This window comes from Chanodichthys erythropterus, chromosome 4 (genome assembly GCF_024489055.1).
Source record: "Chanodichthys erythropterus isolate Z2021 chromosome 4, ASM2448905v1, whole genome shotgun sequence".
Lineage (NCBI taxonomy): Eukaryota > Metazoa > Chordata > Actinopteri > Cypriniformes > Xenocyprididae > Chanodichthys > Chanodichthys erythropterus.
Genome location: NC_090224.1, coordinates 32,880,119 through 32,896,716, shown reverse-complemented (window position 1 = coordinate 32,896,716; position 16,598 = coordinate 32,880,119). Strand labels below are relative to the sequence as shown.

The 16,598-nt window shown below is 30.9% G+C and overlaps 1 protein-coding gene across 1 annotated transcript in view; it reads right to left on the bottom strand.

Moving 5' to 3' along the window:
• Positions 1-1,470: 1,470 nt before the first annotated feature.
• echdc2 (enoyl CoA hydratase domain containing 2) overlaps positions 1,471-16,598 on the bottom strand; it is a 20,162-nt gene continuing 5,034 nt past the window's right edge. The window contains exons 2-9 of the mRNA XM_067384769.1: positions 13,020-13,087; positions 12,325-12,412; positions 12,071-12,157; positions 9,356-9,448; positions 9,093-9,149; positions 6,382-6,569; positions 1,704-1,802; positions 1,471-1,610 (exon numbers count right to left, since the gene is read on the bottom strand). Of these exons, the coding sequence (XP_067240870.1) occupies positions 1,533-1,610; positions 1,704-1,802; positions 6,382-6,569; positions 9,093-9,149; positions 9,356-9,448; positions 12,071-12,157; positions 12,325-12,412; positions 13,020-13,087 (758 nt within the window). The 3' untranslated portion in view covers positions 1,471-1,532. The remainder of the gene's footprint in view (positions 1,611-1,703; positions 1,803-6,381; positions 6,570-9,092; positions 9,150-9,355; positions 9,449-12,070; positions 12,158-12,324; positions 12,413-13,019; positions 13,088-16,598) is intronic.

The following is a 16,598-nucleotide window of genomic DNA, read 5'->3' as shown; positions in this document are numbered from 1 at the left end:
ACAGTTGGGTTACGTAGAAATACATGAGCATATTTAATAAGTTTGAACTGTTTGGTGAAATTCAGTGTGGAATATGTTAAAATTGCGTGTGTGAGTGAGGAAAAGTGTGTAATCTGTGAGATGCATTCAACAGCATGAGAGCGTTAGGGATGAAATATATTTTTATACACAGTATATCAACTGTGGCAGATGACAATGTTTATGATGGTCCGTGTGTCGTATTGCACGCAAAGTATTACGATTCAGATTCGAGTTTGTTTTAAAAGTGGTATAAAATGGACTGAACACCCAAGCCGAAGATTCCACAGAAGCTGAACTGATCAAAAGAACAGGCGGAGATGAATAAACTCAAAGCTTTTGCCTTCAGACTCTCTTTATTGCACAGATCTGTCGAGGCGAAGCAGGAACTCGTCAATAAATGGACTGTTGCCTCGTAAACCATTTGGAGAAATCAAGCAACTGACTGTGATGGTAGACATAAAAAAAAAATGGACACAGATAAATGGCACCTGGCAAGAACTTGGAATATTTGTTCTGATCATGGAGCAAAGTTGATTTGCCAAAAGTCATTGGATTTGCCTTCTTGCTAAAACAGACTTAAGTTTGATTTAATTGAACACCACTTAATCTTTTAAAACAGGAGGTTAAACTTGTCCTGTTTATTATTAAAAAAAGATGCTCCATTTTGTTTCGATGAACTAAAAAAAGCTTTTTTTGTATATCAATGTTTCATTTCCCTGGATGTGTATGCTTCTATTCGCAGCATGGATTTGGTTTTCTGTTTGTAACTGGGCCATGAATAATGATGAGATACTCCAACAACTATGCTTTGTTCCAGAAAATCTTGTTGTGTCATGCAGCTGTTCTTGCAAATTGCATGAAATATAAGTCCTTGTTATAATTTGGACTGGAATTCTAATTTTGTTGAGTGTTTGGCAACTTTGGCCAGGTTTATTCAACCGAAATGCCCGTTTTTGGATTAAGTTTTGACATTAACAATTATTTGATGTTCAGTTTGATCTGCCGCTGTATAAATGGACCAAATGACCTCCGGGTTCACTGATCTCTACGGGCCGAGTGTGGATACTCTCATCATGTATGTGGATTTTGGTTCTGTGCCGTACTGCAGTTATCTTCCTCACGCGGAATGTAAATGAACAGAAAAACCAGAGGAAGCTACAGTGTCATACTGCCGCTCAGATTCCCGTTTATGCAAAATTATGTTTGGGGAATAAAGAATGTAAAGCTGCTTCAGTCTGCTGTCCATCTTTATTGACACGTTAATGTAAAAGAATTTCTCAAATTAAAGCATTCAAATAAATATTATAATTTGACTATCCTAGCTCCAAAATTACAAACTATTTTATTTTTAGAAAAATTATTCATTTTTAAGTATTTGATGTACTTCACAAAATGAAGAGTATGACAAAGTATTGTTATCTTTAGGCATTAAGAAGCTCAGATTTCAAGGGAAACTGAAACCACAGTCATAGTACAGAATGTTCAATACGTGTAGTGTATTGTTTAAACTTTCACTCTCCGATGTACCTCGGAGGCCTCTTCTCTATAAACGCAGCCATGCCCTCTTGTCTGTCTCGTGTAGGAATGAGCTGAGAGACCGCAAAACATTCAGTCAAACAAAGCACACAAAATACTGCCAAATTGTAGAGATTTGATTCATATGGTTTATGTATAACACTCACCCTGGCGTAACACATTCCCTCAATAGCCATTCCTGAAGAGATGTCCACCTCAGAGCCTCGATTCATGGCTACTTTGGCCATTCGTACAGCAATCGGGGCCTGGAGAGGGAGGAAAACATAAGGAAAAAATTGTTTTTTCTGCTGAAAATAAGACTAGATTTTCATTTTCTGAAGGAAATGCGAGTTGCTTGCCCATACAAAACACAGTGGCATAATACTAAAATGTTTTGAGTGGTTGCCAAGGAGTTGCTAAGGTGTTCTGGGTAGTTTTCAGCATGCTGCAATGTGGTTGCTGGGGTATTTGATAGGGTAAAATAGATTCAAAAAATATTTTGAATCTATATACATACAAGTTATATTTAAGTTCAATATGTAATATACAAAATATATAAGTTTCCTTTTAAGAAGTTTATTTTGCTCACCAAGGCTGCATATAGTAAAAACAGTAATATTGTAAAATATTAACTGCTTTCCATTTGAAAATGTTCAGCATCATTACTCCAGTCTTTAGTGTCACATAATCCTTCAGAAATCATTCTAATATGCTGATTTGATGTTTTTCAGCATGATGTGAAAATATTTTTTTTTCTGAAAAACATTATTTTATGAATAGAAAGTAAAAAAAAACAGCATGTATTTGAAATAAAATTCATTTATGTAAATGTAAATGTCTTTATGGTCACTTTCGATCAATTTAATGCATTTATGCTGATTTTATGGATTAGATAAGATTGTTTAATCAGATTGTTTGTCCACGATACAGGCCTCTGTTTATTATCTAATCACTGCAGCTGTAAAATCTGCACTGTATCTGTTTATGAGACAGTCACAATCACGATGACACAGTTAAGTCAGGTGGACAGAAGTGCTGCTGACAGAAGTTATTGTGGCACGACGTGTCTGAATGCCGTTCTCACACTGACCTAAATAGGCCAACTTAATTTTGATCTAATTTAATGGCTTGTCAATCACTGGGAAAACCAGAAAAGCGGGATGATCTCAGGGTCATGAGTTTAGTACAATAAAGAACATTCCAGTTTCACAATTCCACATGCCAAGTCATGATGATGAAATGACCGATATTTTAAAGTTCACACCATGGCAACATATAACAAGATCATGCATCCGATTACGCACTCGCTTTTGAAACATTGCGTAACGGAGTTAATTGTGTGCTCTGGACACTAGGGGGCCTGAGGGAAGATTGTAATGGCACATTTAAGCCAGGTCTGTCTTGAGGCCATACATATATTCATGGCCGGCCTGTCGTCTTGAGTCATGATGGGAGACGGTCTCCATGACAGAACAGTGTCACATGATGCAAATGGGATTAAAGTACAAGCAATGAAATGCCTGTGGCTACAGCTGTACTAGTATGACAACAATTTCAAGAACACAGAAACAATTCACTTTCAAAATCTGATGACGTTTCTCAGAGTTTCCTCTTTGAGAAACTGGAAGAAGTCCAGGAGGTCACACTAAATACTGATTTTTGAATGAAGCATTTTTGTCCTTTTTTTACATTTTGTGTACATACTGTATTTCCTGTATTGTATGTTTGTATCGTTATAAAGACCAAAATATAAATATGAATGGTTATTAAAACTAATAAAACTTTGCTAAAACAACAAAGCTGGTGGTGGCCTAAGACTTTTGCACAGTACTGTATTTATATATACAGTACAGTCCAAAAGTTTGGAACCACTAAGTTTTTTAATGTTTTTAAAAGAAGTTTCGTCTGCTCACCAAGGCTACATTTATTTAATTAAAAATACAGTAAAAACAGTAATATTGTGAAATATTATTACAATTTAAAATAACTGTTTTCTATTTGAATATATTTCACAAAGTAATTTATTCCTGTGATGCAAAGCTGAATTTTCAGCATCATTACTCCAGTCTTCAGTGTCACATGATCCTTCAGAAATCATTCTGATATGCTGATCTGCTGCTCAAGAAACATTTAATGTGTACAATTGTACAAAATATTTGTGTACAATATTTTTTTTTCAGGATTATTTGATGAATAGAAAGTTCAAAAGAACAGTGTTTATCTGAAATCTAATCTTTTGTAACATTATAAATGTCTTTACTGACACTTTTGATTGATTTAATGCGTCCTTGCTGAATACAAGTATTCATTTCTTTAATTTCTTTTCAAAAAAATAAAAATAAAAATTCTTACTGAGCCCAAACTTTTGAACGGTAGTGTATAATGCTACAGAAGCTTTGTATTTCAGATAAATGCTGTTCTTTTGAACTTTCTTTTCATCAAGGAATCCTGAAAAAAAAAATTCCCCACCTGTTTTCAACATGGAAAATAATCATAGATGTTTATTGAGCAGCAGATCAGCATATTAGAATGATTTCTGAAGGATCATGTGACACTGAAGACTGGAGTAATGATGCTGAAAATTCAGCTTTGCATCACAATAAATTACTTTGTCAAATATATTTAAATAGTACACAGTTATTTTAAATTTTAATAATATTTCACAATATTACAGTTTTTACTGTATTTTTAATTAAATAAATGTAGCCTTGGTGAGCAGACGAAACTTCTTTTAAAAACATTAAAAATCTTAGTGGTTCCAAACTAAGACAAACTAAGAGACATAATTTGTTTATATATATATATATATATATATATATATATATATATATATATATATATATATATATATATATATATATATATATATATATATATATATATATATATATATAGACAAATTATGTCTCTCTCTTCTTTAAATAAATTCAGTTATAATTAACATTTTCTTCAGAATAAAAAAAAATCTATCTCATCTCATGCTGTAGAGTAAACTATATACAGGGAGTTCTTTCTTTGCACATTACTATAATATTAAAGGTTACAATTAACAACAAGTCCAAATTGTTAAATTCAGTTGCTATTTATTTTTAGATTTTAATTTTAATAATTTTGATTTTATGGTCAACACTCAAATAAAAAAAAGTAAACTGCACAAAAGACAGGTTTTGCATTAACTTCTAAATCTAATTATAAAATTATTTTTCAATTATTTTTCTAATTAAATATAATCATTTACACAGTCACTGTAATAAAAATTCACTGTAAAAGAAATTTATTTAAACATATATTAAATAATTAAGACATTACAAACAGGTAAAGTAAATATAATTAATATAAGTTAATATAGTGCATACATTTAGTGAAACTCTCCCCTCTAAAGTTCATTTCTCTAGTGAATTAACATGCTGTGGACACAGAATGACTTGCCTGAGGTAAATGTAATGCTATTCTCAAGCTCTGAAACACTGGTTGAGAGATTACACATATCAAAATCATCTGTTCGTCTTCTGCTGCTCTTTTTCCTGTTGTGGAGGTTAGCAAACAGCATTGCATTACCGTGCACACCCCCTTCTAAATTGGAGTGCGGATCGCCTGTGGCTGTGACAGACGTTATTCGTCGTCTAACTGCATGAACTGAATACTGTTACACCCTTGATATATATATAATATATATAACCCTTTTATATTTTATATATATAAACATATAAAAAATACACACCTCACCAAACTCATCCAACCATGTCTTTACAGACACTGGGACCTTTATGACTTGTGCACTGGGGAACAGTCATTCTGGAATATAAAAGGGCCTTTCCCAAACTGTTTCCACAAAGTTGAAAGCAAAGCATTGCTGAAGCATTTAGATTTCTCTTCACTGGAAAAACAGCCTCATACCATTACCCCTCCTCCACAGTTTGCACAATGCAGTCAGGCAGGTGACATTCTCCTGGCATCCGCCAAATCCAGACTCGCCCATTACACTGCTAAACAGAGAAGCATCCAGTGCTGGCATGCTTTACACCACTACAGCCGACACTTGCCATTATACTTGGTGAAATCCAATGAAAACATTCCATGAAGCTCCTGCCGCACAGTTTTTATGCTAATATTAAAAGGGTAGCATTAAAGGGATAGTCCACCCAAAAAAGAAAATTATCCCATGATTTACTCACCCTCAAGCCAATCTAGGTGTATATGACTGTCTTCTTTCAGACGAACACAATCGGGGTTATATTAAAAAACATCCTGGCTCTTCCAAGCTTTATAATGGTGGTGAATGGCGCTCACGATTTTGAAGCCCAAAAAAGTGCATCCATCAGAGTTTACGCTTCCGCCGTAAGTTGACTTGCGTATGAATGTCTGTCGGAAGCTGGTTATTATAATCCCTTTGCTTCAGAAGGTTTTTATTAACCCCCTGTGGCAATACATCTGACGGAAACACCAGAATTCACTAATTAAGAGAGTGTCCCAATACTTTTATTTATATACTATAGTGTATATATATAAATTGTGTAATTTATCATAGTCAACCAAACACATTTTCTTAATTGCAATGCAGTGTTTATGGCCTTTAATGCGGTATTTAATGACTTATGGGTACATTTTCCTGTTGATGTACAGTTGATCATTATGCGGTGTGCAGCACCCTTTGAACTGATCACATCCACTTCTGACGATCTGAGATGGCCGAGTACCCTGTGAAGTCCACTTAACAGGACACTATCAGAGTGTACCCATAGTGTTGAAGTGTGCTCACAACAGAAGAGAGCATAATTCAGAGAGACAGTAGCAGAGGCGAGAAAGTGAGAAGAAGTACATAATGGAAATGACCTACAGACTCACCTGAGGCAGGATCTCTCTTGCGAGACTAAGAGCCTCTATGTGTGCCGCGTCTCCTGTCTGGTTCTGCGGCACGGAGCGGTTGACCAGCCCCAACTCTGCAGCCTGTTCACCCCCGACACGGCGTCCTGTGAAAATCAGTTCCTTTGCCATGGCAAAGCCGACCGTCCGGGGCAACCTTTGACTGCCTCCTGACAAACACGCCAAGAAATGATCATTTACTTATGACGGCTTTAAAAAGTAATCAGATACATCATAAACCTAAATTTGGATGTTGTCACTTTAAGACCAGCTGCAAAGATTAAACTCATGCATATACTCAATTTCTAAGTTCTTTTTCAACTGTTTATGTTGACTTAATACATAAATGACTCTGTTTACTTGCAAATACATGTCACTTTGACACGTAGGTATATGTATTTAACCGTTCAATCCCAATTAGGCGGCAAAAAGCACTCAGTTTAGTTCTCGCATGCTCTTTGAGCAGCATATCATGTGTGCGCGTCTCTCAGACAGCGCTGAGTCCTTTGAGAGCGCACGCATATTGAAATGAGTTCTCTTTTGCTGCTAACTGCGATTCAACGGTTTAAGATCAACTGTTTTTAAACCACCCACACCCGTAAGACCTTTTGTTCATCTTCAGAACACAAATTAAGATATTTTTGATAAAATCCGAAGGCTCAGTGAGGCCTGCATTGACAGCAAGTTAATTTACACTTTCAGATGCCTAGAAAGGTACTAAAGACATATTTAAAGATGCCCTAGAATTAAAAATTGAATTTACCTCGGCATAGTTGAATAACAAGAGTTCAGTACATGGAAATGACATACAGTGAGTCTCAAACTCCATTGTTTCCTTCTTCTTATATAAATCTCATTTGTTTAAAAGACCTCAGAAGAAACACGTAACAGTCGGGATCATTAATATGTACTCCCCCAATATTTGCATATGCCAGCCCATGTTCAAGGCATTACACAAGGGCAGCCAGTAACGTCTGGATCTGCACAGCTGAATCATCAGACTAGGTAAGCAAGCAAGAACAATAGCGAAAAATGGCAGATGGAGCAATAATAACTGACATGATTCATGATAACATGACATTTTTAGTGATATTTGTAAATTGTCTTTCTAAATGTTTCGTTAGCATGTTGCTAATGTACTGTTAAATGTGGTTAAAGTTACCATCGTTTCTTACTGTATTCACAGAGACAAGAGCCGTCGTTATTTTCATTATTAAACACTTGCAGTCTGTATAATTTATAAACACTTAATTCTTTATAAATCTCTGCAACAGTGTGTAATGTTAACTTTAGCCACGGAGCACTATCAAACTCATTCAGAATCAAATGTAAACATCCAAATAAATACTATACTTACGCGATTAGACATGCTGCATGACGAACACTTTGTAAAGATCCATTTTGAGGGTTATATTAGCTGTGTGAACTTTGTTTATGCTGTTTAAGGCAGTCGCGAGCTCCGGGGGAGGGGAGCATGAGATGTAAAGGGGACGCGCGCTGAATCGGTGCATATTTAATGATGCTCCAAAATAGGCAATTAAAAAAATTAATTAAAAAAATGTATGGGGTATTTTGAGCTGAAACTTCACAGACACATTCAGGGGACACCTTAGACTTATATTACATCTTTTAAAAAGACGTTCTACGGCACCTTTAAAACAGTTCATGTGACTACAGTGGTTCAACCTTAATGTTATGAAGCAACGTTATGTTATGACTTTGGCAATTTGATACACGCTTCGAACCACTGATTCGAAACAAAAGATTCATAAAGCTTCATGAAGCAGTGTTTTGAAATCGCCCATCACTAGATATTGTTGAATAAAGTTATTTTGTTTTTTTGGCGCACAAAAAGTATTCTCCTGGCTTCATAACATTAAGATTGAACCACTGTAGTCACATGAACTGTTTTAAATATGTCTTTAGTAGCTTTCTGGGCATTGAAAGTGGTAATTATCTTGCTGGCAATGGAGGCCTCATTGAGCCATCAGATTTCATCAAAAAGAGAGCCAGAAATTTGGAAATTAGAAACTTAAGTAGCACTTACATACATTTATCTATATATTCTAAAGGTTTTTACAGAGGGATTTGTTCATACATAATTTGCCTGATTTGATATATTTTATTCCTAAAAACATGATGATTTGTTATGTGGCTGTGACATTATTTTCTGATTTAGTGATAAAAATATCCAAAATCCCTTTTGTAAAACATTCAACTTCAATATGTCAACAAAATGAAACAATGTTCAGATTGTTCTGTTCTGGAAATGAATACAAATTATTGCATATTTAATTAGATATTAGATATGCCTTATTTGCATTTTAAACAAAACATTTCTTGTAATACAAAACTTGTAATACAAAAATCTACTGCAATTCTTGATGTAATCAATCAGCTGGAGAAGTATGATGATATCTATGAGTTAAATTGTTACCCTATTCAACTGTGATTCCTTGCTTTAAGTATATTTTCTAAAATGTCATGATAAAGAGCTACAATTATAATTCAATACAGATACTGTATGAGGATCTCAAAAACTTCTGCAAGGCACTGCTGTTTCACTCTCCAATTACATCTGTCTTTCTGTTAACTTCCTGTTTTTCTGTCTCTCTTCTGTAATGGGACTGCCATCTAGCTGTCCGTTTGTCTTATTATTTCAGTCGCTCTATCTACTCATTTATTTTTCTCACCGGCCCCTGGGAGTAATCCTCTCGTAGTTTCAATCAGGCCCATCTGCGCAGAATGTGCTGTGAAACACAGACACACACACACACACACACACACACAAAGGTCAATTGAAGGACCCAGCCTCTGCATACCGTGACTGAAGAGATTCCCCTCTCCATGACGTGCCAAACAGATTGACTACAAATCACGCAAACTCACACCTGCACCATCAGCAGCTGTGATACCTGTCGTGATCTACCCCCGGAAGGTCAAAGCAGCCGCTCACCTGCAGTGCGAAGGTCACACGCTAGAGCCAATTCCAAACCGCCCCCGAGAGCAAAGCCGTCCACTGCTGCAATGGTTGGCATGGGCAGCGCAGCTGGCACATAATGGACACACACACAAACACAAGGATCAGACAGATCATAGATCACATTAATGAGAGAAGGCTTCAGACAGCTGGACCTCTCCCGAAACACTCCACTGAATGTGTTCAGTGCTGACACACTTATAGAGTTGGAACACACTGAAAATCTGGGATTCAAAAGGTAATTGGAAACCTGAAAATAACACAAAGTTACAATTTGAAAATAGTCAAACAAAAATCTATGATATAGTTAGCTTGGGATCAAATGTTGGCTTGTAGTTAGAAACACTATTCATACTGTTCAAAGGTTTGGAGTTGGTTTTAATGTTTTTGAATGAAGTCTCTTATGCTCTTATGCAAGGCTGCAGTAATAATACTAACAATAATATTTTTTAAAATGTAATTTATTCCTGTGATGATAAGCTGATCATTGCTCCAGTCTTCAGTGTCACATGATCCTTCAGAAATCATTCTAATATGCTGATTTGCTACTCAAGAAACAATTCTGATTATTATCAATGTTGAAATCAGTTGTGCTGCTTAATATTTTTGTGGAAACCATGATACATTTTTTTTCAGGATTCTTTGAATAATAGGAAGTTCAAAAGATTTTTTTTTTTTTAAATAATCATTTTTATTAATGTAAATGTATTTATTGTCACTTTTGATCAATTTAATGCATCCTTGCTGAATAAAAGTATTAATTTCTTTCAGAAAAAAATCTTACTGACCCACCATATTCCTTATAAATTAAATAATATAATATATTTAATAATACATTTTTCATTTTGTCAATTTTGAGCTTGACAAATGCTGTCAACAATTAATAAATGTAAGAATTGAGAAAATGGTTTAAGCAAAAGTTTTCCTTTAGAAAGAATCTAAATGATGTAAATTCCAGGGTGACGCAATTTAACACACATTTTTTGTAATAGGAGAAAATCCTGAAGTCACTGAATTGCCTGCAATTTTGGTACACAGATGAATATGTTTTTGGCTATATTAAAATTTTTTAATATCTAAAATGAAACTGAAGGAAATTACGGAAGAAGATTAGGGCCAAGCAATAATAAAAAAATTAAACCATCTTGAGATTAAAGTTGTTAAATTTCGAGAAAAAACTCGTCAAATTTTGAGAAAAAAGTCTAAATAAAATGTTGAGAATAAACTCATTAAATTATGAGAAAAAAGTCGTTAAATTTTGAGAAAAAAGTCGAGATAAAATGTTGAGAATAAACTCGTTAAATTACGAGAAAAAAGTCGTTACATTTCGAGAAAAAAGTCGAGATAAAATGTTGAGAATAAACTTGTTAAATTACGAGAAAAAAGTCAAGATAAAAATGTTGAGAATAAACTCGATAAATTACGAGAAAAAACTTGTTAAATTTCGAGAAAAAAGTCAAGATAAAATGTTGAGAATAAACTCGATAAATTACGAGAAAAAAGTCTAAATAAAATGTTGAGAATAAACTTGTTAAATTACGAGAAAAAACTCGTTAAATTTTGAGAAAAAAGTCAAAATAAAATGTTGAGGATAAACTTGTTAAATTACAAGAAAAAGCTCGTTAAATTTCGAGAAAAAATTTGTTAAATTTCGAGAAAAAATTCGAGATAAAATGTTCAGAATAAACTCGTTAAATTACGAGAAAAAACTTGTTAAATTTCGAGAAAAAAGTCGAGATAAAATGTTGAGAATTCATTAAATTACGAGAAAAAACTCGTTAAATAACAAGAAAAAACTAGTTAAATTTCGAGAAAAAAGTCGAGATAAAATGTTGAGAATAAACTCGTTAAATTACAAGAAAATACTCGTTAAATTTCGAGAAAAAAGTCAAGATAAAATGTTGAGAATAAACTCGTTAAATTACGAGAAAAAATCTCATTAAATTTCGAGAAAAAAGTCAAGATAAAATGTTGAGAATAAACTCATTAAATTACGAGAATAAAGTCATTAAATTACGAGAAAAAAGTCGTTAAATTTAACGAGTTTATTCTCAACATTTTATCTTGACTTTTTTTCTCAAAATTTAACAAGTTTTTTTTTCAAAATTTAACGGCAAAATTTAACAACTTTAATCTCGAGATGGTTTTATTTTTTTTATTATTGCTTGGCCCTAATCCTCTTCCGTAGGAAATACTTTAAAAATCAATACTAAGAACTTGAGAAAATCCTGTTGATTTTTCAAAATCAATTTTTTACTCAAACTGTTATGCTGATAAAATAGTTTGTAATGAAAAATTTCAAATGTTTTCTTTTCTTTTTTTTATTACAAGCATTTCACCTCACTGTATATACTATACACATACTCATTTTCTATATTTTTGATTAAATAAGGTAGAAAATTATATAGAAAATGATCTTCCTTATTGCTTATAAAACAGCTACATTTCCCAAAATATTATTTCCATGACTTTGCAAAAGCTGAGGACATGGAGGGAAAATTAACTTTCTGTGAGTTTATTATGCATATCCAATCATTCTCACTTCAATTCATAATCTCACTTCCAGTCATTACCTTTTCAGTGCAACACTATCAGAATTCAGAGTTCTTTATCATTCTACCACCATCACTTTATGTGGAGGATTATAGTCATTTTGCAATATTCATGAGAATCATCATGTTCATGTCTCACCGATGTCATTCATTAGTGATCGCAGGCCGTGTACAAACAGCTCTGCCTCAGGATTACTCATCTGGGCTCTCTCTTTAAGATCTGCCCCTGTAAACACACGAAAAGACATACTATGGCATATGCAAATATCTCTATTACAACATACTGATACAATTTTTCCCATACAATAAAACATGAGCGTGAGAAAGTATTGTAAAAAAATAATTACATCATCTTTAAGCCTTTGGTTTTGTGTCACAGATTCTTTCACAAACCTGCACAAAAGACTCCAGGTATCAAACTCCTGAAGATCAGCACACGAACTGCTGCGTCATGATGTAACGATGACACCAGCTCTCTCATCTGCACGGACACGGAGATGACAGACATTGATGAAGACAAAGATAAAAACTCTAGATATTGATTTGAGACAATTCTGGGAGAGATATGCCTGATTTATGTTTGTCTTTGTGCACTGTTATTTATTTAAGGCCTGACACACTTTTGCCAGACATTCTTTTGAAAAACTGATCAAATACAAACGTTTAAAGAGTTTTTATTCTACTTTGTGGAAAGAAAAAAACAGAAAGAAAAAAAAGGGACAGAAATGGAACATCCATAAATCAAGTAAAGTTAATATTTAAAAACCATACCAGTGATTGGTTGCTTCTTGAACAGTTTTATCATGCATTCTTTATTATTATCTCAAATTATCATAAAAAGAATGATGTCTTGTAATATGTGTGGTGGAAATTTAAAGCACCAGTCAAATTATTGAGGAGCTATATCATCATATGGGTCAAATTAAAACAAAACAGCATTTTTATACATATTATAGCCATACATTTACACAGAAGAGATCAGAAAAATAGGGTGGAAGTGAAGTTCATGGACTAGATCTGCTTCCTATGTTTTTGAGATTGATGCTGTACCGGGGGGTTTATGCACACACACATGACGGGCGACTCACCTGACCCACAAACACACGTCCCAGAGAGTTCCGCGCCCTCTCACGACACATCAGCACTTCCGCTATACCTGACCAGACAAGAGAAAAAGAGAAACTGAACTGTGCCGACTGCCAAAGTACCTACAGTTGCGGTTCTCAACGGGTGGCAAACAGTATGCAAATAGTAAGTAAATGTGAATAGTAACTGCACTCATGGCTTGACTGTGGCTAAAGTCTTTACAGGGGATGTGACGTCGCATTAAACATTCTTGTAATAGTTTGTTTATGCTGTAAACGTTCGGTCACATTAGCAAATTTTCTGTGAAATTTTGCTGGAAAAACAGGTCCATTGTCTACTGTTAATAGTGATGTGATCCATGAAGCACAGCTCACACAGAAGTCACTTTTTATCCAAGCAGCTTTCTTAACACATGACCAACTTTAACTTGTGAAATCTGCATTGTGAAATATTTCACTCTCATATGAAATTCCCAATCGTGTGGATTCCTGTTGAAATTACTGAATTTTGCCCCTATTTCCTGCTAGCAGCTATATTCATTACCTTATTTCTACCGTGACAGCTTTTCTGAGCGCACACATCTGAAGCACGCACACAGAAAGCTGGCTGTCAGACAGCGCGACCTGTGAGTATTAAACTAAGTTCTCTTTCACGTCTTATTGCCCTTAAACTGTCAAAAACACGTAAAGTTCACAAGCATAGTCGTTTATGTCTGTGAATGTAAACAGCAAGTAAAGAAATCACGTGTACATTAGATCTGTGTATTAAAGTGACAGCAGCGTAATATACAGTATCTACTGCTGTACTTGCTGTTAATATGAAGCAAACAACAAAAGAAAAACAGAAAATCACTCACTGCTCTAAACTACCCTTCAGAGTTCCTTATAATACAGGCTACATGCGGAAGGAATAATAATGAACGGATGTTGAATGGATATATATGTATGCAAGTGTGTGTGCGTGTGTGCGTTTGTTTGTATATACACATACATGTAGGCCTAAATGAAATTATATAATGCTACATTATATCAATTAATGAATTTATATGAATTAAAATTTATTACAATTATATATATATATATATATATATATATATATATATATATATATATATATATATATATATATATATATATATATATATATATATATATATATAAAATGTAATGTATTATTTAATTAAATATTTCAATATATTTTAATTAGGGTTGATTACAAATCCTAAATGGCTAAATATTACAAAACTTAAGAACAAAATCTTGTTAAACATAATTACAAACATAATTAAAAATCCACTTTAAAATTATATATATTATATATATATAGACTGTATGTTTATTATTATGTTATCATGTTATTATTTTGTTTTATGGTGCTACTTAGCTGTATTTTTTAAGTTATGAAGGTTTAAATCAAAACAAACCAGCTGCAGTTGAATTGATATTAATTGGAATGCACAACCAAAAAACAAGATTTTTGAAAAATTAAAAAAATGGATTTATCTCGTTTTGCAACGAAACTCTTCATTATATATATATATATAGACTATATATATATAGACTATATATATATAGACTATATATATATATATATAGACTGTATATATATATATATATATAGACTATATATATATAGACTATATATATATAGACTATATATATATATAGACTGTATATATATATATATATATATATATATATATATATATATATACAGTCTATATATATATATATACAGTCTATATATATATATATATATATATATATATACAGTCTATATATATATATATATATATATATATATATATATATATATAGTCTATATATATATATATAGTCTATATATATATATAGTCTATATATATATATATAGTCTATATATATATATATAGTCTATATATATATATAGTCTATATATATATATATATATAGTCTATATATATATATATAGTCTATATATATGTATATATATATATATATATATATATATATATATATATATATATATATATATATATATATATATATATATATACACACAGTCTGTATATATATATATATATATATATATATACACACAGTCTATATATATATATATATATATATATATAGACTGTATATATATATAGACTGTATATATATATATATATATACAGTCTATATATATATATATATATATATATATATATATATATATATATATATATATATATATATATATATATGACTGTATATATATATATATAGACTGTATATATATATATATAGACTGTATATATATATATATATATATATAGACTGTATATATATATATATATATATATATATAGACTGTATATATATATATATATATAGACTGTATATATATATATATATATATATATATATATATAGACTGTATATATATATATATATAGACTGTATATATATATATATATAGACTGTATATATATATATATATAGACTGTATATATATATATATATAGACTGTATATATATATATATATAGACTGTATATATATATATATATAGACTGTATATATATATATATATATATATATATATAGACTGTATATATAGACTGTATATATATATAGACTGTATATATATATATATATATATATATATATACAGTCTATATATATATATATATATATATATATATATATATATATATATATATATATATATATATATATATGACTGTATATATATATATATAGACTGTATATATATATATATAGACTGTATATATATATATATATAGACTGTATATATATATATATAGACTGTATATATATATATATATATATAGACTGTATATATATATATATATAGACTGTATATATATATATATATAGACTGTATATATATATATATATAGACTGTATATATATATATATATAGACTGTATATATATATATATAGACTGTATATATATATATATATAGACTGTATATATATATATATATAGACTGTATATATATATATATAGACTGTATATATATATATATATATATATATATATATAGACTGTATATATATATATATATATATATATATAGACTGTATATATATATATATATATATATATAGACTGTATATATATATATATATAGACTGTATATATATATATATATAGACTGTATATATATATATATATATAGACTGTATATATATATATATATAGACTGTATATATATATATATATAGACTGTATATATATATATATATATATAGACTGTATATATATATATATATATATAGACTGTATATATAGACTGTATATATATATAGACTGTATATATATATATATATATATATATATATATACAGTCTATATATATATATATATATATATATATATATATATATATATATATATATATATATATATATATGACTGTATATATATATATATATATGACTGTATATATATATATATATAGACTGTATATATATATATATATAGACTGTATATATATATAGACTGTATATATATATATATATAGACTGTATATATATATATATATATAGACTGTATATATATATATATATAGACTGTATATATATATATATATA